General features: G+C 42.6%; 2 protein-coding genes across 4 annotated transcripts in view; both read left to right on the top strand.

Annotated features, from left to right (window-relative positions):
* The first annotated feature begins 3,824 nt into the window (after window positions 1-3,824).
* Window positions 3,825-14,415, top strand: acot8 (acyl-CoA thioesterase 8). 3 transcript variants are annotated; one of them, XM_042329557.1, is made up of 7 exons: window positions 3,825-3,948; window positions 3,982-4,048; window positions 6,839-6,975; window positions 11,966-12,191; window positions 12,486-12,643; window positions 13,017-13,208; window positions 13,458-14,415. In XM_042329557.1, the coding sequence occupies exons 1-7, from the start codon at window positions 3,918-3,920 to the stop codon at window positions 13,589-13,591; spliced, it is 945 nt and encodes a 314-aa protein (XP_042185491.1). In that variant the 5' UTR covers window positions 3,825-3,917; the 3' UTR covers window positions 13,592-14,415. The 3 variants fall into 3 exon arrangements, with proteins under 3 accessions (XP_042185491.1, XP_042185490.1, XP_042185492.1); XM_042329556.1 differs by having other exon boundaries at window positions 3,841-4,048; XM_042329558.1 differs by lacking the exons at window positions 3,825-3,948; window positions 3,982-4,048 and adding an exon at window positions 6,423-6,451.
* Window positions 14,416-19,600: 5,185 nt separating this feature from the next.
* The window catches only part of LOC112237607 (phosphatase and actin regulator 3-like), a 90,525-nt gene continuing 87,590 nt past the window's right edge, over window positions 19,601-22,535 (top strand). The window contains exon 1 of the mRNA XM_042329559.1: window positions 19,601-19,968. Within this exon, the coding sequence (XP_042185493.1) occupies window positions 19,842-19,968 (127 nt within the window). The 5' untranslated portion in view covers window positions 19,601-19,841. The remainder of the gene's footprint in view (window positions 19,969-22,535) is intronic.

The raw sequence follows: 22,535 nt of genomic DNA on the forward strand, positions 1-22,535 counted from the left end.
CTGCTGTATCTATTACTGCTGCTGTATCTATTACTGCTGCTGTATCTATTGCTGCTGCTGTATCTATTGCTGCTGCTGTATCTATTGCTGCTGCTGTATCTATTGCTGCTGCTGTATCTATTGCTGCTGCTGTATCTATTGCTGCTGCTGTATCTATTGCTGCTGCTGTATCTATTGCTGCTGCTGCTGTAACTATTGCTGCTGCTGCTGTAACTATTGCTGCTGCTGTATCTATTGCTGCTGCTGTATCTATTGCTGCTGCTGTAACTATTGCTGCTGCTGTATCTATTGCTGCTGCTGTATCTACTGCTGCTGCTGTATCTATTACTGCTGCTGTATCTATTGCTGCTGCTGCTGTAACTATTGCTGCTGCTGCTGTAACTATTGCTGCTGCTGTATCTATTGCTGCTGCTGTATCTATTGCTGCTGCTGTAACTATTGCTGCTGCTGTATCTATTGCTGCTGCTGCTGTAACTATTGCTGCTGCTGTAACTATTACTGCTGCTGTATCTATTGCTGCTGATGTAACTATTGCTGCTGCTGTATCTACGGCTGCTGCTGTGATCTATTGCTGCTGCTGCTGTATCTATTGCTGGTGCTGTATCTATTGCTGCTGCTGTATCTATTACTGCTGCTGCTGTAACTATTTCTGCTGCTGTATCTATTGCTGCTGCTGCATCTGTTACTGCTGCTGCTGTATCTATTGCTGCTGCTGTATCTATTGCTGCTGCTGTAACTATTGCTGCTGCTGTAACTATTGCTGCTGCTGTATCTATTGCTGCTGCTGCTGTAACGTTTGCTGCTGCTGTAACTATTGCTGCTGCTGTATCTATTACTGATGCTGCTGTATCTATTGCTGCTGCTGTATCTATTGCTGCTGCTGTGTCTATTGCTGCTGCTGTATCTATTGCTGCTGCTGTGTCTATTGCTGCTGCTGTATCTATTACTGATGCTGATGTATCTATTGCTGCTGCTGTATCTATTGCTGCTGCTGTATCTATTGCTGCTGCTGTATCTATTGCTGCTGCTGCTGTAACTATTGCTGCTGCTGTAACTATTGCTGCTGCTGTATCTATTACTGATGCTGCTGTATCTATTGCTGCTGCTGTATCTATTGCTGCTGCTGTATCTATTACTGATGCTGCTGTATCTATTGCTGCTGCTGTGTCTATTGCTGCTGCTGTATCTATTGCTGCTGCTGTGTCTATTGCTGCTGCTGTATCTATTGCTGCTGCTGCTGTATCTACTGCTGCTGCTGTAACTATTGCTGCTGCTGCTGTATCTATTGCTGCTGTATCTATTACTGCTGCTGCTGTATCTACTACTGCTGCATCTACTATTGCTGCTGTATCTATTACTGCTGCTGTATCTATTACTGCTGCTGTATCTATTGCTGCTGCTGTATCTATTGCTGCTGCTGTATCCATTGCTGCTGCTGTATCTATTGCTGCTGCTGTATCTATGGCTGCTGCTGTATCTATTCCTGCCGCTGTAACTATTGCTGCTGCTGTATCTATTGCTGCTGCTGTAACTATTGCTGCTGCTGTATCTATTGCTGCTGCTGTATCTATTGCTGCTGCTGTATCTATTGCTGCTGCTGTAACTATTGCTGCTGCTGTATCTATTGCTGCTGCTGTATCTACTGCTGCTGCTGTATCTATTACTGCTGCTGTATCTATTGCTGCTGCTGCTGTAACTATTGCTGCTGCTGCTGTAACTATTGCTGCTGCTGTATCTATTGCTGCTGCTGTATCTATTGCTGCTGCTGTAACTATTGCTGCTGCTGTATCTATTGCTGCTGCTGCTGTAACTATTGCTGCTGCTGTAACTATTGCTGCTGCTGTAACTATTACTGCTGCTGTATCTATTACTGCTGATGTAACTATTGCTGCTGCTGTATCTACGGCTGCTGCTGTATCTATTGCTGCTGCTGCTGTATCTATTGCTGGTGCTGTATCTATTGCTGCTGCTGTATCTATTACTGCTGCTGCTGTAACTATTTCTGCTGCTGTATCTATTGCTGCTGCTGCATCTCTTACTGCTGCTGCTGTATCTATTGCTGCTGCTGTATCTATTGCTGCTGCTGTAACTATTGCTGCTGCTGTAACTATTGCTGCTGCTGTATCTATTACTGCTGCTGCTGTAACTATTTCTGCTGCTGTATCTATTGCTGCTGCTGTATCTATTGCTGCTGCTGCATCTATTACTGCTGCTGCTGTATCTATTGCTGCTGCTGTATCTACTGCTGCTGCTGTATCTATTACTGATGCTGCTGTATCTATTGCTGCTGCTGTAACTATTGCTGCTGCTGTAACTATTGCTGCTGCTGTATCTATTACTGATGCTGCTGTATCTATTGCTGCTGCTGTATCTATTGCTGCTGCTGTATCTATTGCTGCTGCTGTGTCTATTGCTGCTGCTGTATCTATTGCTGCTGCTGTATCTATTGCTGCTGCTGTAACTATTGCTGCTGCTGTATCTATTACTGCTGCTGTATCTATTACTGCTGCTCTATCTATTACTGCTGCTGTATCTATTGCTGCTGCTGTATCTATTGCTGTTGCTGTAACTATTACTGCTGCTGTATCTATTACTGCTGCTGTATCTATTACTGCTGCTGTATCTATTGCTGCTGCTGTATCTATTGCTGCTGTATCTATTGCTGCTGCTGTATCTATTGCTGCTGCTGTATCTATTGCTGCTGCTGTAACTATTGCTGCTGCTGTATCTATTGCTGCTCTACTATAGTAGTTCACTAAACTACAGAGCATGTTGTCCTGCTATAGTAGTTCACTAAACTATAGTAGTTCACTAAACTACAGAGCATGTTGTCCAGCCCTGCTATAGTAGTTCACTAAACTACAGAGGATGTTGTCCAGGCCCTCTATAGTAGTTCACTAAACTACAGAGGACGTTGTCCAGCCCTACTATAGTAGTTCACTAAACTACAGAGCATGTTGTACAGCCCTACTATAGTAGTTCACTAAACTACAGAGGATGTTGTCCAGGCCCTCTATAGTAGTTCACTAAACTACAGAGGACGTTGTCCAGCCCTACTATAGTAGTTCACTAAACTACAGAGCATGTTGTACAGCCCTACTATAGTAGTTCACTAAACTACAGAGCATGTTGTCCAGGCCCTCTATAGTAGTTCACTAAACTACAGAGCATGTTGTCCAACCCTGCTACAGAGGTTCAGTAAACTACAGTAGTTCACTAAACTACACAGTATGTTGTCCATTGAAGTTGTTGTCTCTAGCTCTTTTGATATAGTATCAGATTAAAAAGGTATAATAACAAGGTTTGTGGAAGTTTGAAAGGGTTTGATCCACTTTAGGACACACACACACACACACACACACACACACACACACACACACACACACACACACACACACACACACACACACACACACACACACACACACACACACACACACACAGAGTAACCTTGCAAGCACAGTGATTCCTGGGTGAGTACTGCCACCTTCCGGTGATTTGGAGGTAATGCAGGAGCAGGCAGACTGGTGGTGGAGATTGTGAGACGAAGGACATTGCTGACTTTCAAAACGAATACTCAAAATCTAAAACTGACCTTTAATCAAACCCTTAACTATAACCCTAACCCTATACTTAACCAATTCTGGAATTATATATCGGTTTGCAGGTCAGAGTAAAAAAAAGGCTTAGGATACGAGCAATATTTACATCCATCCACACACCAACTGAACCGTAACGTTAACACTCGGAAGGAGATTACAATCACATAGGATGGATCCTCTTTAAAAACACAACGGCCCCACTCCATTACACACTTCACACCCAGTAGGTGGCGGTGACGCGCAGTTACTCTAGTTTGCCAGCTGCTTGGAGAGTAGAGTACGAATTCAACAAGAAGTAGAAAACAGCAGAGAAACATGGCAGAGAAAGTGAGTGGTGAAATGTCGGAAGACAGTTCGGACTCCGCTGCTGCGGTGTCGCAAGACCTTCGGAGTGTTCTGGTCACCAGCGTTCTGAACCTAGAGAAGCTGGATAAAGATCTGTACAGGTAGCATACATTTAGCTGGAGATAGATCTGTACAGGCAGCATACATTTAGCATACTGTTAGCTGGAGATAGATCTGTACAGGTAGCATACATTTAGCTGGAGATAGATCTGTACAGGCAGCATACATTTAGCTGGAGATAGATCTGTACAGGCAGCATACATTTAGCTGGAGATAGATCTGTACAGGCAGCATACATTTAGCTGGAGATAGATCTGTACAGGTAGCATACATTTAGCTGGAGATAGATCTGTACAGGTAGCATACATTTAGCATACTGTTAGCTGGAGATAGATCTGTACAGGCAGCATACATTTAGCTGGAGATAGATCTGTACAGGCAGCATACATTTAGCATACTGTTAGCTGGAGATAGATCTGTACAGGCAGCATACATTTAGCATACTGTTAGCTGGAGATAGATCTGTACAGGCAGCATACATTTAGCATACTGTTAGCTGGAGATAGATCTGTACAGGCAGCATACATTTAGCATACTGTTAGCTGGAGATAGATCTGTACAGGTAGCATACATTTAGCATACTGTTAGCTGGAGATAGATCTGTACAGGCAGCATACATTTAGCATACTGTTAGCTGGAGATAGATCTGTACAGGCAGCATACATTTAGCATACTGTTAGCTGGAGATAGATCTGTACAGGCAGCATACATTTAGCATACTGTTAGCTGGAGATAGATCTGTACAGGTAGCATACATTTAGCATACTGTTAGCTGGAGATAGATCTGTACAGGTAGCATACATTTAGCATACTGTTAGCTGGAGATAGATCTGTACAGGCAGCATACATTTAGCATACTGTTAGCTGGAGATAGATCTGTACAGGCAGCATACATTTAGCATACTGTTAGCTGGAGATAGATCTGTACAGGCAGCATACATTTAGCATACTGTTAGCTGGAGATAGATCTGTACAGGCAGCATACATTTAGCATACTGTTAGCTGGAGATAGATCTGTACAGGCAGCATACATTTAGCATACTGTTAGCTGGAGATAGATCTGTACAGGCAGCATACATTTAGCATACTGTTAGCTGGAGATAGATCTGTACAGGCAGCATACATTTAGCATACTATTAGCTGGAGATAGATCTGTACAGGCAGCATACATTTAGCATACTGTTAGCTGGAGATAGATCTGTACAGGCAGCATACATTTAGCATACTGTTAGCTGGAGATAGATCTGTACAGGCAGCATACATTTAGCATACTGTTAGCTGGAGATAGATCTGTACAGGCAGCATACATTTAGCATACTGTTAGCTGGAGATAGATCTGTACAGGCAGCATACATTTAGCATACTGTTAGCTGGAGATAGATCTGTACAGGCAGCATACATTTAGCATACTGTTAGCTGGAGATAGATCTGTACAGGCAGCATACATTTAGCTGGAGATAGATCTGTACAGGCAGCATACATTTAGCATACTGTTAGCTGGAGATAGATCTGTACAGGCAGCATACATTTAGCATACTGTTAGCTGGAGATAGATCTGTACAGGTAGCATACATTTAGCATACTGTTAGCTGGAGATAGATCTGTACAGGCAGCATACATTTAGCATACTGTTAGCTGGAGATAGATCTGTACAGGCAGCATACATTTAGCATACTGTTAGCTGGAGATAGATCTGTACAGGCAGCATACATTTAGCATACTGTTAGCTGGAGATAGATCTGTACAGGCAGCATACATTTAGCTGGAGATAGATCTGTACAGGCAGCATACATTTAGCATACTGTTAGCTGGAGATAGATCTGTACAGGCAGCATACATTTAGCATACTGTTAGCTGGAGATAGATCTGTACAGGTAGCATACATTTAGCATACTGTTAGCTGGAGATAGATCTGTACAGGCAGCATACATTTAGCATACTGTTAGCTGGAGATAGATCTGTACAGGTAGCATACATTTAGCATACTGTTAGCTGGAGATAGATCTGTACAGGCAGCATACATTTAGCATACTGTTAGCTGGAGATAGATCTGTACAGGCAGCATACATTTAGCATACTGTTAGCTGGAGATAGATCTGTACAGGCAGCATACATTTAGCATACTGTTAGCTGGAGATAGATCTGTACAGGCAGCATACATTTAGCATACTGTTAGCTGGAGATAGATCTGTACAGGCAGCATACATTTAGCATACTGTTAGCTGGAGATAGATCTGTACAGGCAGCATACATTTAGCATACTGTTAGCTGGAGATAGATCTGTACAGGCAGCATACATTTAGCATACTGTTAGCTGGAGATAGATCTGTACAGGTAGCATACTGTTAGCTGGAGATAGATCTGTACAGGTAGCATACTGTAAGCTGGAGATAGATCTGTAGCATAATGTTGGCATACTGTTAGCTGGAGATGGATCTGTACAGGTAGCATACTGGTAGCATACTGCCCAACACTCACCTTTGGCCTACTATTTTTATTTATTTAACCTTTATTTAACTAGGCAAGTCAGTTAAGAACAAATTCTTATTTGTGACTGCCTAGGAACAGTGGGTTAACTGCCTGTTCAGGGACAGAACTTGCAACCTTTCAGTTACTAGTCCAACACTCTAACCACTAGGCTACCCTGCCGCCCCCCTATTAACAGATCAGTACAGCTAGCTAACTACTGCTCGACATTCACCTCTTTTGTTGTTTAGTTGTACTATGGCAATGTCAAGTTTTAATTGTGATGCAATCATCTGGGAAATTATGGTTCTCTCTCTCTCTCTGCGTGCGTGTGTGTGTGTGTGCGTGTGTGCGCCGCGTTACAGAGGGACTCACCACTGGGTACCCCGTACCCGTCGTCTGTTTGGGGGTCAGATTATTGGCCAGGCCCTGGTGGCTGCAGCAGAGTCCGTTGGGGAAAACGTCTTGGTTCACTCTCTCCACTGCTACTTTGTACGGGCAGGTGAGGAGCTGACATTGTCAACATTAGCTCAACACTACCATAGCATTACCATAATATTACAACAATACCACAACACTACCATAGCATTACCATAATATTACAACAATACCACAACACTACCATAGCATTACCATAATATTACAACAATACCACAACACTACCATAGCATTACCATAATATTACAACAATACCACAACACTACCATAATATTACAACAATACCACAACACTACCATAGCATTACCATAATATTACAACAATACCACAACACTACCATAGCATTACCATAATATCAAATCAAATGTATTTATATAGCCCTTCGTACATCAGCTGATATCTCAAAGTGCTGTACAGAAACCCAGCCTAAAACCCCAAACAGCAAGCAATGCAGGTGTAGAAGCACGGTGGCTAGGAAAAACTCCCTAGAAAGGCCAAAACCTAGGAAGAAACCTAGAGAGGAACCAGGCTATGTGGGGTGGCCAGTCCTCTTCTGGCTGTGCCGGGTGGAGATTATAACAGAACATGGCCAAGATGTTAAAATGTTCATAAATGACCAGCATGGTCGAATAATAATAAGGCAGAACAGTTGAAACTGGAGCAGCAGCACAGTCAGGTGGAAGTTGAAACTGGAGCAGCAGCATGGCCAGGTGGACTGGGGACAGCAAGGAGTCATCATGTCAGGTAGTCCATATTACAACAATACCACAACACTACCATAGCATTACCATAATATTACAACAATACCACAACATTACCATAGCATTACCATAATATTACAACAATACCACAACACTACCATAGCATTACCATAATATTGCAACAATACCACAACACTACCATAATATTACAACAATACCACAACACTACCATAATATTACAATAATACCACAACTCCACCATAGCATTACCATAATATTACAACAATACCACAACACTACCATAGCATTACCATAATATTGCAACAATACCACAACACTACCATAGCAGTACCATAATATTACAACAATACCACAACACTACCATAGCATTACCACAATACCACAACACTACCATAATATTACAACAATACCACAACTCCACCATAGCATTACCATAATATTACAACAATACCACAACACTACCATAGCATTACCATAATATTACAACAATACCACAACACTACCATAGCATTACCATAATATTACAACAATACCACAACACTACCATAGCAGTACCATAATATTACAACAATACCACAACACTACCATAGCATTACCATAATATTACAACAATACCACAACACTACCATAGCATTACCATAATATTACAACAATACCACAACACTACCATAGCAGTACCATAATATTACAACAATACCACAACACTACCATAGCATTACCATAATATTACAACAATACCACAACACTACCATAGCATTACCATAATATTACAACAATACCACAACACTACCATAGCAGTACCATAATATTACAACAATACCACAACACTACCATAGCATTACCATAATATTACAACAATACCACAACACTACCATAGCATTACCATAATATTACAACAATACCACAACACTACCATAGCATTACCATAATATTACAACAATACCACAACACTACCATAGCAGTACCATAATATTACAACAATACCACAACACTACCATAGCATTACCATAATATTACAACAATACCACAACACTACCATAGCATTACCATAATATTACAACAATACCACAACACTACCATAGCAGTACCATAGCATTACCACAATACCACAACACTACCATAATATTACAATAATACCACAACTCCACCATAGCATTACCATAATATTACAACAATACCACAACACTACCATAGCAGTACCATAATATTACAACAATACCACAACACTACCATAGCATTACCACACTACCACAACACTACCATAATATTACAACAATACCACAACTCCACCATAGCATTACCATAATATTACAACAATACCACAACACTACCATAGCATTACCACAATACCACAACACTACCATAATATTACAACAATACCACAACTCCACCATAGCATTACCACACTACCACAACACTACCATAATATTACAACAATACCACAACTCCACCATAGCATTACCATAATATTACAACACTACCATAGCATTACCACAATACCACAACACTACCATAGCATTACCACAATACCACAACTCCACCATAGCATTACCATAATATTACAACAATACCACAACACTACCATAGCATTACCATAATATTACAACAATACCACAACACTACCATAGCAGTACCATAATATTACAACAATACCACAACACTACCATAGCATTACCACACTACCACAACACTACCATAATATTACAACAATACCACAACTCTACCATAGCATTACCATAATATTACAACAATACCACAACACTACCATAGCATTACCACAATACCACAACTCCACCATAGCATTACCATAATATTACAACAATACCACAACACTACCATAGCAGTACCACATTACCACAACACCCCACAGGTTATACATATAACACATGCTTCTGCATTGCTTGCTGTTTGGGGTTTTAGACTGGGTTTCTGTGTAAGCACTTTGTGACATCTGCTGATGTAAAAAGGCCATTATAAATGTAATCGATTGAACAGCAACTTTTTACGGGGCCAGTGAGGAACTGATCACCCGTTAACATTAACACAACATGCCACAGATGATACAGTCAACATTACCACAACATGCCACAGATTATACACTCAACATTACCACAATATCCCACAGATTATACAGTCAACATTACCACAACATCCCACAGATTATACAGTCAACATTACCACAACATCCCACAGATTATACAGTCAACATTACCACAACATGCCACAGATTATACAGTCAACATTACCACAACATCCCACAGATTATACACTCAACATTACCACAACATGCCACAGATTATACAGTCAACATTACCACAACATGCCACAGATTATACAGTCAACATTACCACAACATCCCACAGATTATACAGTCAACATTACCACAACATCCCACAGATTATACAGTCAACATTACCACAACATGCCACAGATTATACAGTCAACATTACCACAGATTATACAGTCAACATTACCACAACATCCCACAGATTATACACTCAACATGCCACAGATTATACACTCAACATTACCACAACATGCCACAGATTATACACTCAACATTACCACAGATTATTCGGTCAATATTACCACAACATCCCACAGATTATACAGTCAACATGTCCGCAACATCCCACAGATTATACAGTCAACATTACCACAACATCCCACAGATTATACACTCAACATTACCACAACATCCCACAGATTATACAGTACACACTACCCCATAAATATACACTACCCCATAAATACACACTACCCCATAATGACACACTACCCCATAATGACACACTACCCCATAATGACACACTACCCCATAAATACACACTACCCCATAAATACACACTACCCCATAATGACATACTACCCCATAATGACACACTACCCCATAATGACTCAATTTTTTTATTTATTGTACCTTTATTTAACTAGGCAAGTCAGTTAGGAACAAATTCTTATTTACAATGACAGCCTAGGAACAGTGGGTTAACTGTCTTGTTCAGGGGCAGAATGACAGACTTTGTACCTTGTCAGCTCGGGGATTCGATTCTTGCAACCTTTCGGTTACTAGTCTAACACTTTAACCACTTGGCTACGCTGCCACCCTACAATACCCCATAATTACTTCACAATACCCCATAATGACACCACAATACCCCATAATGACTTCACAATACCCCATAATGACTTCACAATACCCCATAATGACTTCACAATACCCCATAATGACACCACAATACCCCATAAAGGCTTCACAATACCCCATAATGGCACAATACCCCATAATGACCCAATACCCTATAATGACTTCACAACACCCATAATGACTTCACAATACCCCATAATGACTCAATACCCCATAATGGCACAATACCCCATAATGACCCAATACCCTATAATGACTTCACAACACCCATAATGACTTCACAATACCCCATAATGACTTCACAATACCCCATAATGATTCAATACCCCATAATGACACACTCCCCCAAAATGACACAATACCCCATAATGGGGTTGTCACAGGAATTTCATAATTCCTATATGTGTTAATGAACCAATTCAATTTGAAATCACTCTGTCTGTTTCTAACGTCTTATTAAAATGAGATAATAGTATTCATTCTCGGAGAGCGCTGCCATAGAACCACGTACAACAGTTTATATACTGTATAAAATATGACGTCATTGGTTATAGAATGAATCTCCTCATCTCGACCAAGACAAAGCAGGTTCAAAAGTTTATTCCAACCCTCTAGCGCACACTCATGACAACACACTATATCAAGATTAACTTCTGAAGTCTCACCATTATCTATCACTATTTAGCAGACAGTTCCAGATACGGAAACCCCGGAGAGGCTCTCGCTGTCTTATCTAAATGCCCCAGAGTTATAGTTGAGTCGGTTCAACATAGGTTAATGATCCTTTTTGCTTACCTACAACCCATTCCTCCCCAACCTAGTTGGAATGGTGATTATTATGTTTAATTACTCCTTGTTCAGGCTACATAATCTCTTCCTTATGAACTAACTTTATTAATCAGATATAATAAAACAGGGTAGAGTTTAATTAGTTATAGTTCTATTTAAATGTAGATATTGTTTAGTCATTATTCATAAAATTCCTAACAGGAGTGTAAATACTTTGTGAATGCACTGTATCTAGTGCAAAGGTAATGGGGCGACATTGAACGTGGAGTTCAATGTCATGCGTCTGCTTTTCGGCATGGCGTTTCTTTGGCTCGGCAGGCCTGGAGGAGGTGTGCAGCCTAACCTATAACCTCTGACCTAAACCTTCCTAACATATAGCCCTACCTCTGTGCCAGGAGACCCCAAGGTGCCAGTGCTGTACCAGGTGGAGAGGACCAGGGACGGTCGTAGTTTCAGCGTGCGGTCAGTGAAGGCCATCCAATACGGTCAGCCCATCCTCATCTGCCAGGCCTCCTTCCACAGTAACCAGCCCTCTCCTCTGCAGCACCAGTTCACCATGCCCTCTGTCCCCCCTCCTGAAGACCTGCTGACGGGGGAGGAACTCATACAGCTCTACCTCAGGTAACAACAGTGTTATGACCAGGGGTTGGAAACAAACTTATTTTCCTTTCGTTCTGATCAGAACCACTATTCTTTTTCTTTTCGTTCCACAGTTCCGACCAGCAAAATAAAGTTCTGAACCGTTCAAAAAAATCAAAGTTGTTTTATATCGTTCCTTTATGTTCCTTTTTAAATCTCTGAAATATATATTTATAATGGTCCTGGTTCTGTGTAACTCAGTTGGTAGGACATGGCAATGCCAAGGGTTCACTCTGAACTGATCCTATCCACATTCTGTGTGTGTGTGTGTTCCAGTAAGCCAGACTTGGCTGAGAAAGCCAAACAGGGCCTGAACAAGCTGCTAGCTGACGAGGTTCCCATAGAGATTAAACCTGTCAATCCTCCAGACTTCTACCGCTGCGTTGCCATGGAACCCAAGAAGCTGTACTGGGTGCGCGCTAAAGGCCACATCGGTAAGATAAAGAGCCTGTGTATGACTCTAACCCAGGGCTGCCCTTCCCTCTTCCTGGAGATCTACAGTCCTGTGGTTTTCAGTCCAACCCTAACCTACCATACCTGGTTCAGGTGTTGGTAATCAGCTAATTAAGCAGCTAATTATTCACTCCAAATTAGGGTTGGCGTGAATCTACAGGAGGGTAGCTCAGCAGGAAGAGAGTTGGGCAGTCCTGCTCTAACCGGCCCTGCTCAGACCCTCCCTGCTCTGACCCTCCCTGCTCTGACCCTCCCTGCTCTGACACTCCCTGCTCTGACCCTCCCTGCTCTGACCCTCCCTGCTCTAACCACTCTGCCAGAGGGAGATGCAGTAAGCTGTGTGTGTTGCCCCAGGTAAAGGTGATATGAAGCTCCACTGCTGTGTGGCAGCCTATGTGTCAGACTATTCGTTCTTGGACACTGCTCTCCTGCCCTACCCCGGGCAGCGCGCCACTTTCTTAGCCTCTCTGGATCACGCCATGTGGTTCCACAACACCTTCAGGGCAGACGAATGGATGCTCTACGAGACTGAGAGCTCTTGGACTGGTATGGACACATACACATACACACACACCCACCCACTCACCCACACACACTTCTCACCCACACACACTTCCCACCCACTCACACTTCCCACCCACTCACACACACACACACACATAGAGAGACAGGTATGGACACACAGAGACACATATACTCACGCACGCGGACACGCAAAGTTACGGGCAGCAGCATTCCAACTGGTTCTCTGTGTTAGTCTTCCCACATGCTAACGTACGTGTGTGTGTCCACCAGGGGGCAGCAGAGGGCTGGTTCAGGGACGTCTGTGGAGGAGAGACGGGGTGCTGGCTGCCAGCTGTGCCCAGGAGGGGGTACTCAGGGTCAAGGCCTTGACGACCAGCGCCGTGACGAACGAGAGCAAGCTATAACCATGACAACCTTTTAAATGGCTGATGAAGCCATGTAGAGTCAGGAGACTGGCTGAGTTTACACAGGCAGCCCAAATATGATCTCTTTTCCGCCAATTGTTTTTTTGACCAATCACATCAGATCTCTTCACATATATTTGTCAGAGCTAATATAATTGGTCAAAAGACTAGTGAATTAGTGAAAACAAGTCTAAATAGAGACACCCTGCTGACAAACGGCTGGTGGCCATGGTGTGTTAGTGATCACCTGCTGGGTGTTGATGAACGGTTCAACCTCATCCCCAGCCTTCAACTTCAGCCTCCATCCCCCGCCTCCATCCCCAGCCTTCATCCCCAGCCTTCAACTTCAGCCTCCATCCCCAGCCTCCATCCCCAGCCTTCAATTTCAGCCTACATCCCCAGCCTCCACCCCCTTCTGCATCTACAATCTACTGAACCATGTGGTGATGATTATAATGAGTTGATTCTGACTGAATAGATTTTCTGATCAAGATAAAGATTTCCATATATATGAACTATTTTATATTTAATTATTTAACCTTTTTAAATGATTTGATAATTGTTGTTTCCATTTGTTGTGTCCATTGTGGTTCCATAAGCTTCCCTAATTAATTGTTCATATTTCAATAATGTCTATCTTTCCAGGAATGTACAGGAAATGTACAGTCAGGTCCAGTAATTATTGACATCCTTGATAAAGACGAGCAACAAAGACTGTATAAAATAAATCATTGAAATATTGAGCTATATTGTATGCAAAAAATGTAATTTGTTATTTTATCCTAGAAATTTTGTTTAACAAGTAATAAAAAATCTCAAAAAGATAGGGGTTGAAATTATTGGCACCCTTGTTTTCAATACTCTAGCACCCTCCCCTTGTGAGGATAATGACACTGAGCTTTTCTCTAACATGTTTTATGAGACTGTAGAACACGTGTTCTCCAATCAGATTCTGTATGGCGGAATGGTCTAAGATCCCTCCCAATGTGTTCTCCAATCAGATTCTGTATGGAGGAATAGACCATTCTGATTGGAGAACACATTGGGAGGGATCTTCGTCTGTGCTTATTGACTGCTCTCTTCAATCCAAACCGCAGGTTCATGTCTGGAGACTGCGTTGATCATTGCAAAATGTTGATTTTGTGGTCAATTAACCATTTCTTTATAGATTTTGATTAGCGCTTGGGGTGTAAAATCCACCACTGGTGTGCCTGGCCAAAGAGCTCCATTCTCTTGTCATCTGATCACAGCACCGGTTCCAATCCAAGTGCAGAATGTTGTTTATCAAACTCCAGCCAGTGCTGTGGTCAGATGGCATGAAAATAAAAACATTTGGCCACGCACACCAGTGGTGAGTTTGGCATTGATGTTATGGGGCTATTTTGCTTCCACTGGTCCCGGGGGCTCTTGTTAAGGTCAACGGCATCATGGACATTTTAGCCTGGTTGCCAGGTTGTTTTTTTTACCCTGCTGTAGGTTTTCACTCCAAGTGGATCTTCCAGCAAGTTCTGTGTGGATGGAATGGATGTAAACTGAACAAAAATATTAACTTTTTTTCAATGATTTTTAAAAAATAGAAATGCAACAATGATTTTACTGAGTTACAGTTCATAAAAGGAAATTAGTCAATTGTAATAAATCCATTTGTTACGGTTTTCTTCCGTTGAAGGAGAGTCGGACCAAAATGCAGCGTGGTTAATTCGATACATGTTTAATGTAGACAAAACACGATCAATACAAAACAACAAACGGAACGTGAAAACCTATACAGCCTATCTGGTGAAAACAAAACACTAAGACAGGAACAATCACCCACAAACACACAGTGAAACCCGGGCTACCTAAATATGGTTCCCAATCAGAGACAACGAGAATCACCTGACTCTGATTGAGAACCGCCTCAGGCAGCCATAGACTTTCCTAGACAACCCTACTCAGCCACAATCCCAATACCTACTAAAACCACAATACAAAAACACACCACAAAATAAACCCATGTCACACCCTGGCCTGACCAAATAAAGAAAGAAAACACAAAATACTAAGACCAAGGCGTGACACCATTAGACCCTAATCTATAGATTTCACATGACTGGGCAGGGGAGCCAGGCCCAGACAATCAGAATGAGTTTTTCCACACAAAAGGGCTTTCTTACAGACAAATACTCCTCAACACCCTCCCATCCCCCCTCAGACGATCCTGCAGAAGAAGATGCCAGATGTGGAGGTCCTGGGCTGGCGTGGTTACACGTGGTCTGAGGTGAAGATGCCAGATGTGGAGGTCCTGGGCTGGTGTGGTTACACGTGGTCTGAGGAGAAGATGCCAGATGTGGAGGTCCTGGGCTGGCGTGGTTACACGTGGTCTGAGGTGAAGAAGCCGGATGTGGGGTTGAGGAGGTCCTGGGTTGGCGTGGTTACACGTGGTCTGAGGTGAAGAAGCCGGATGTGGAGGTCCTGGGCTGGCGTGGTTACACGTGGTCTGAGGTGAAGAAGCTGGATGTGGGGTTGAGGAGGTCCTGGGTTGGCGTGGTTACACGTGGTCTGAGGTGAAGAAGCCGGATGTGGGGTTGAGGAGGTACTGGGTTGGCGTGGTTACATGTGGTCTGAGGTGAAGAAGCCGGATGTGGAGGTCCTGGGCTGGCGTGGTTACACGTGGTCTGCGGTTGAGGAGGTCCTGGGTTGGCGTGGTTTACACGTGGTCTGCAGTTGTGAGGCCAGTTGGACGTACAGCCAAATTCTTTAAAATGACATTGGAGGCAGTTTATGGTAGGGAAGTGAACATTCAATTGTCTGGCAACAGCTCTGGTGGACATTCCTGAGACTGACAAAAACAGCTTCTATCTCAAGGCCATCAGACTGTTAAACAGCTTCTATCTCAAGGCCATCAGACTGTTATACAGCCGCCACTAACATTGAGTGGCTGCTGCCAACACACTGACTCAACTCCAGCCACTTTAATAATGGAAATTGATGTAAAAAATGTATCATGAGACACTTTAAACAATGCCACTTAATATAATGTTTACATAGCCTACATTACTCATCTCACATGTATATACTGTACTCGATACCATCTACTGCATCTTGCCTATGCCGTTCTGTACCATCACTCATTCATATATCTTTATGTACATATTCTATATCCCTTTACACTTGTGTGTATAAGGTAGTAGTTGTGGAATTGTTAGGTTAGATTACTCGTTGGTTATTACTGCATTGTCGGAACTAGAAGCACAAGCATTTCGCTACACTCGCTTTAACATCTGCTAACCATGTGTATGTGACAAATAAAATTTGATTTGATTTGCAGTCAACATACCAAATGCACGCTCCCTCAAAACTTGAGACATCTGTGGCATTGTGTTGTGTGACAAAACTGCACATTTTAGAGTGGCCTTTTATTTTCCCCAGCACAAGGTGCACCTGTGTAATGATCATGCTGTTTAATCAGCTTCTTGATATGCCACACCTGTCAGGTGAATGGATTATCTTGGCAAAAGATAAATGCTCACTAACAGGGATGTAAACAAAATTTGAGAGAAACACGCTTTTTGTGCGTATGGAACATTTCTGGGATCTTTTATTTCAGCTCATGAAACATGGGACCAACACTTTACCTGTTGCCTCTATATGTTTGTCCAGTGTGGAACAAGGGTGTCAAACTCATTCCACGAAGGGTCGAGTGTCTGCAGGTTTTTGATTTTTCTCTTTCAATTAAGACGTAGACAACCAGGTGAGGGGAGTTGTTTATTACTTAGCGAACCAGCAGACGCTCGGCCCTTCGCGGAATGAGTTTGACACGTGATGTAGAATACAACAGCATCTGATAATGTGAGCATCCCAAATGGCATCCTATTCTCACAGGGCTCTGGTCAACAGTAGTGTTCTATATAGGGAACAGGGCTCTGGTCAACAGTAGTGTTCTATATAGGGAACAGGGCTCTGGTCAACAGTAGTGCACTATATAGGGAATAGGGCCCTGGTCAACAGTAGTGCACTACATAGGGAATAGGGCTCTGGTCAACAGTAGTGTTCTATATAGGGAATAGGGCTCTGGTCAACAGTAGTGTTCTATATAGGGAATAGGGCTCTGGTCAACAGTAGTGCACTATATAGGGAATAGGGCTCTGGTCAACAGTAGTGTTCTATATAGGGAATAGGGCTCTGGTCAACAGTAGTGCACTATATAGGGAATAGGGCCCTGGTCAACAGTAGTGTTCTATATAGGGAACAGGGCTCTGGTCAACAGTAGTGCACTATATAGGGAATAGGGCTCTGGTCAACAGTAGTGTTCTATATAGGGAATAGGGCTCTGGTCAACAGTAGTGTTCTATATAGGGAATAGGGCTCTGGTCAACAGTAGTGTTCTATATAGGGAACAGGGCTCTGGTCAACAGTAGTGTTCTATATAGGGAACAGGGCTCTGGTCAACAGTAGTGTTCTATATAGGGAACAGGGCTCTGGTCAACAGTAGTGTTCTATATAGGGAACAGGGCTCTGGTCAACAGTAGTGCACTATGTAGGGAATAAGGCTCTGGTCAACAGTAGTGTTCTATATAGGGAATAGGGCTCTGGTCAACAGTAGTGCACTATGTAGTGAATAAGGTTCTGGTCAACAGTAGTGCTCTATATAGGGAACAGGGCTCTGGTCAACAGTAGTGTTCTATATAGGGAATAGGGCTCTGGTCAACAGTAGTGCACTATGTAGTGAATAAGGTTCTGGTCAACAGTAGTGCTCTATATAGGGAACAGGGCTCTGGTCAACAGTAGTGTTCTATATAGGGAATAGGGCTCTGGTCAACAGTAGTGCACTATATAGGGAACAGGGCTCTGGTCAACAGTAGTGCACTATCTAGGGAATAGGGCTCTGGTCAATTGTAGTGCACTATATAGGGAATAGGGCCCTGGTCAACAGTAGTGCACTATATAGGGAATAGGGCTCTGGTCAACAGTAGTGTTCTATATAGGGAATAGGGTTCTGGTCAACAGTAGTGTTCTATATAGGGAATAGGGCTCTGGTCAACAGTAGTGCACTATGTAGTGAATAAGGTTCTGGTCAACAGTAGTGCTCTATATAGGGAACAGGGCTCTGGTCAACAGTAGTGTTCTATATAGGGAACAGGGCTCTGGTCAACAGTAGTGCACTGTGCAGGGAATAGGGCTCTGGTCAAAAGTAGTGCACTATATAGGGAATAGAGCTCTGGTCAACGGTAGTGCACTATTTAGAGAATAGGGCTCTGGTCAACAGTAGTGCACTATCTAGGGAATAGGGCTCTGGTCAATCGTTGTGCACTATGTAGGGAATAGGGCTCTGGTCAACCGTAGTGCACTATGGGTGCCATTTGGGATGCTCATATTGTCATGATGGAGATGGAGTGTTGTATGTCAGTGAACAATTATGTTTGTCCCCAAAGATAATCTAGTTTTTTAGCCCAGGACTAACTTCAGGTCTAATCTGTGTCAGGGAAACCAGCCCTATCCTTAAAGGGGCAATCTGCAGTTCAAAGCAGCTGTTTTGGTAATAGTTTAGGGAAGGGGTTGGAGAGAACCACCTTTATCAAACTCAAAGACAGAGCTATGGATGCCATGAATGACTGTCAATGATAGACATAGTTTTAACCATGCCTTAAGGCTGCACTGCCTGTATTTACAATTGTATTGTTTATAAACCATGGGGTAAAACAAGCTGATTGTTTTTGCGTTCTGATGGGGTACAACAGTTGAACTAAACTCATGAGGCATGTATAAATTACATTCTTCAAGAATCCATGGGTATATATAATTAATGGGCAAATATATAAATCATTCGCAGATTGCCCCTTTAATGTCCTTAATCTTGTATGAGCTCAGCTAAAATGTAAAAAAAGGTCGCATTTTATATGAATTTTGCCATAATATCAGACAAACATGTCACTGTATCCTACGAACACCACCCCTCTCCTCTACGTTGGCACACATGCTCACGCAGAGAGGGAGATAGAGGTGGACAGAAAGAGGGGGACGGGGAGGGAGAGACGCGTCACTGATGGATATATTATCTTCTTCCCGTTCCCTCTCGGGTCGCCTACTCAACGAAGATGTGGTTGGTTGTCAAACCGAATGAATTATCCGTTACTACCCATTACCGACTACCGCTGGATGTTCTGCTCGTGGTGACCTTGTATCTCGCTGAGAACATTCTCAATATTGTATTTTCTTTCCCGGCCGTTTTAGCCTGCCTGTCTCCAGTCTGTAGTCTGTCTCCATCTCCATGGCTACCTCGAATGTGCTGGAGGAGTCCTGCCTGCTGCAGAGAGTCAGATCTCACAGCGACCCGAGCAGCATCATCGTGGAACCTCGTGCCGCCGGAGCTACCGGAGCACAGCGTACTGCAGCAGGTTGGTGACTATCACTCATCACGGCTTGTCTGTCTGATTTCTATAGTAGTCCGTCCCTGATTCTACATTTCAGAATATCCTGGCCGTGTTGTGTTGGATGTAGGCTGTGTGTTGCAACATGAGTTGTGTTTTTTCCCCTCCCGGTTGAGTGACGGCGTCCGCGGCACACTGCGAACATCAATCGTGATCATCCATGGGAGTGCGTTTGAATTTCGTATAAAACAAATGTAGCCTCATAAATACATTCATTTTTCCTGAAAAACATGCATTATTAGCCATGAATAGTAACGTGTTATTTATATAAACTATAGGCTATACAAGCCTCCACAGACAAGCTGTGAATACAGGAGCCTAGTAATGTATTGGAGTGTTTGCATGAGAGAGCAGAAAACGACAGTGGAAAATACAGTCCCTCCAGGATTTTGTGGGGATTGTTTAGGCCACTACAGCATATAACCTATAGATACTTGTTTTAATATACAGTGCATTCGGAAAGTATTCAGACCCATTCCCCTTTTTTCACGTTTTGTTGCATTATTGCCTTATTCAAAAATATATTAAATTGTTTATTTTCTTCATCAATCTACACACAATACCCCATAATGACAAAGTGGTTATTACTGCATTGTCGGAACTAGAAGCACAAGCATTTCGCTACACTCGCATTAACATCTGCTAACCATGTGTATGTGACAAATAAAATTTGATTTGATTTGATTTGATTTGAAAAGAGGTTTTTATAAATGTTAGCAAAACTGAAATAACTTATTTCCATAAGCATTCAGACCCTTTGCTATGAGACTTGAAATTGAGCTCAGGTGAATCCTGTTTCCATTGATCATCCTTGAGATGTTTCTACAACTTGATTGGAGTCCACCTGTGGTAAATTCAATTGATTTGGACATGATTTGGAAAGGCACGAACCTGTCTATATAAGGCTCCACAGTTGACAGTGCATGTCAGAGCAAAAAAACAAGCCATGAGGTCGAAGGAATTGTCCGTAGCGCTCCGAGACAGAATTGTGTCGAGGCACAGATCTGGGGAAGGGTACCAACACATTTCTGCAGCATTGAAGGTCCCCAAGAACACAGTGGCCTCCATCATTCTTAAATGGAAGAAGTTTGGAACCACCAAGACTCTTCCTAGAGCTTTTCGCACGGCCAAACTGAGATATCAGGGGGAAAGGGATGATGGTCACTCTGACAGAGCTCCAGAGTTCCTCTGTGGAAATGGGAGAACCTTCTAGAAGGACAACCATCTCTGCAGCAGTCCACAAATCAGGCCTTTGTGGTAAAGTGGCAAGACGGAAGCCACTCCTCAGAAAAAGGCATATAACAGCCTGCTTGGAGTTTGCCAAAAGGCACCGAAAGGACTCGCAGACCGCAGAAACAAGATTCTCTGGTCTGATGAAACCAAGATGGAACTCTTTGGCCAGAATGCCAACCTCATATCTGGAGGAAACCTGGCACCATCCCTACGGTGAAGCAAGGTGGTGGCAGCATCAACATCTGAGGTCAAATGAAACCAGGGTTTGGGTCAATTATATTTCAATTCCAGTCAATTCAGTGACAACAATGACAACAGAACCTGTGAAGAGCTGAACATACCATAAGAGTATAGGGAGCGTATTTGGGCGGCAGGTAGCCTAGTGGTTAGAGCGTTGGGCCAGTAACCGAAAGGTTGCTATATCGAATTCCCGAACTGACAAGGTAAAAATCTGTCATTCTACCCCTGAACAAGGCAGTTAACCCACTGTTCCTAGACCGTCATTGTAAATGAGAATTTGTTCTTAACTGACTTGCCTCGTTAAATAAAGAAAATGGAGCAGAACCCATGATCCAGTAGAGCAACAGAAAGGGGACTCAATCAAACATATTGTGGGGGTAAACCTGGTGTGATACGTTTTCATTTCCTGTCCCTGACAGTTGTTCCAGACTATTGTACTCTTATTGAAACTAAACACACACACACACACACAGCTCCCAGGTGGTGTAGTAATAGAATAGTGTTAACAGCTCAGTGTTTTGCTATAGAGCAACAGTACAGCTGATGAGCATACAGTAGGCCCCCAGTTGAACTAGTAACACTACTATATATATATATATATATACACAGTACCAGTCAAAAGCTTGGACACACCTACTCATTCAAGGGTTTTTCTTTATTTTTTACTACTTTCTACATTGTAGAATAATAGTGAAGACATCGAAATTATGAAATAACACATATGGAATCATGTAGTAACCTTAAAAGGGTTAAATAAATCAAAATATATTTTCTATTTGATATTCTTCAAAGTAGCCACCCTTTGCCTCGGTGACAGCTTTGCACACTCTTGGCATTCTCTCAACCAGCTTCATGAGGTAGTCACCTGGAATGCATTTCAATTAACAGGTGTGCCTTGTCAAAAGGTAATTTGTGCAATTTATTTCATTCTTAATACGTTTGAGCAAATCAGTTGTGTTGTGACAAGGTAGGGGTGGTATACAGAACATAGCCCTATTTGGTAAAAGACCAAGACGTGACTCACCACCTGGATTCGGTCTTATGTAGCCACATTTGAATTT

Source organism: Oncorhynchus tshawytscha, linkage group LG02, assembly GCF_018296145.1.
Source record: "Oncorhynchus tshawytscha isolate Ot180627B linkage group LG02, Otsh_v2.0, whole genome shotgun sequence".
Classification (NCBI taxonomy): Eukaryota; Metazoa; Chordata; class Actinopteri; order Salmoniformes; family Salmonidae; genus Oncorhynchus; species Oncorhynchus tshawytscha.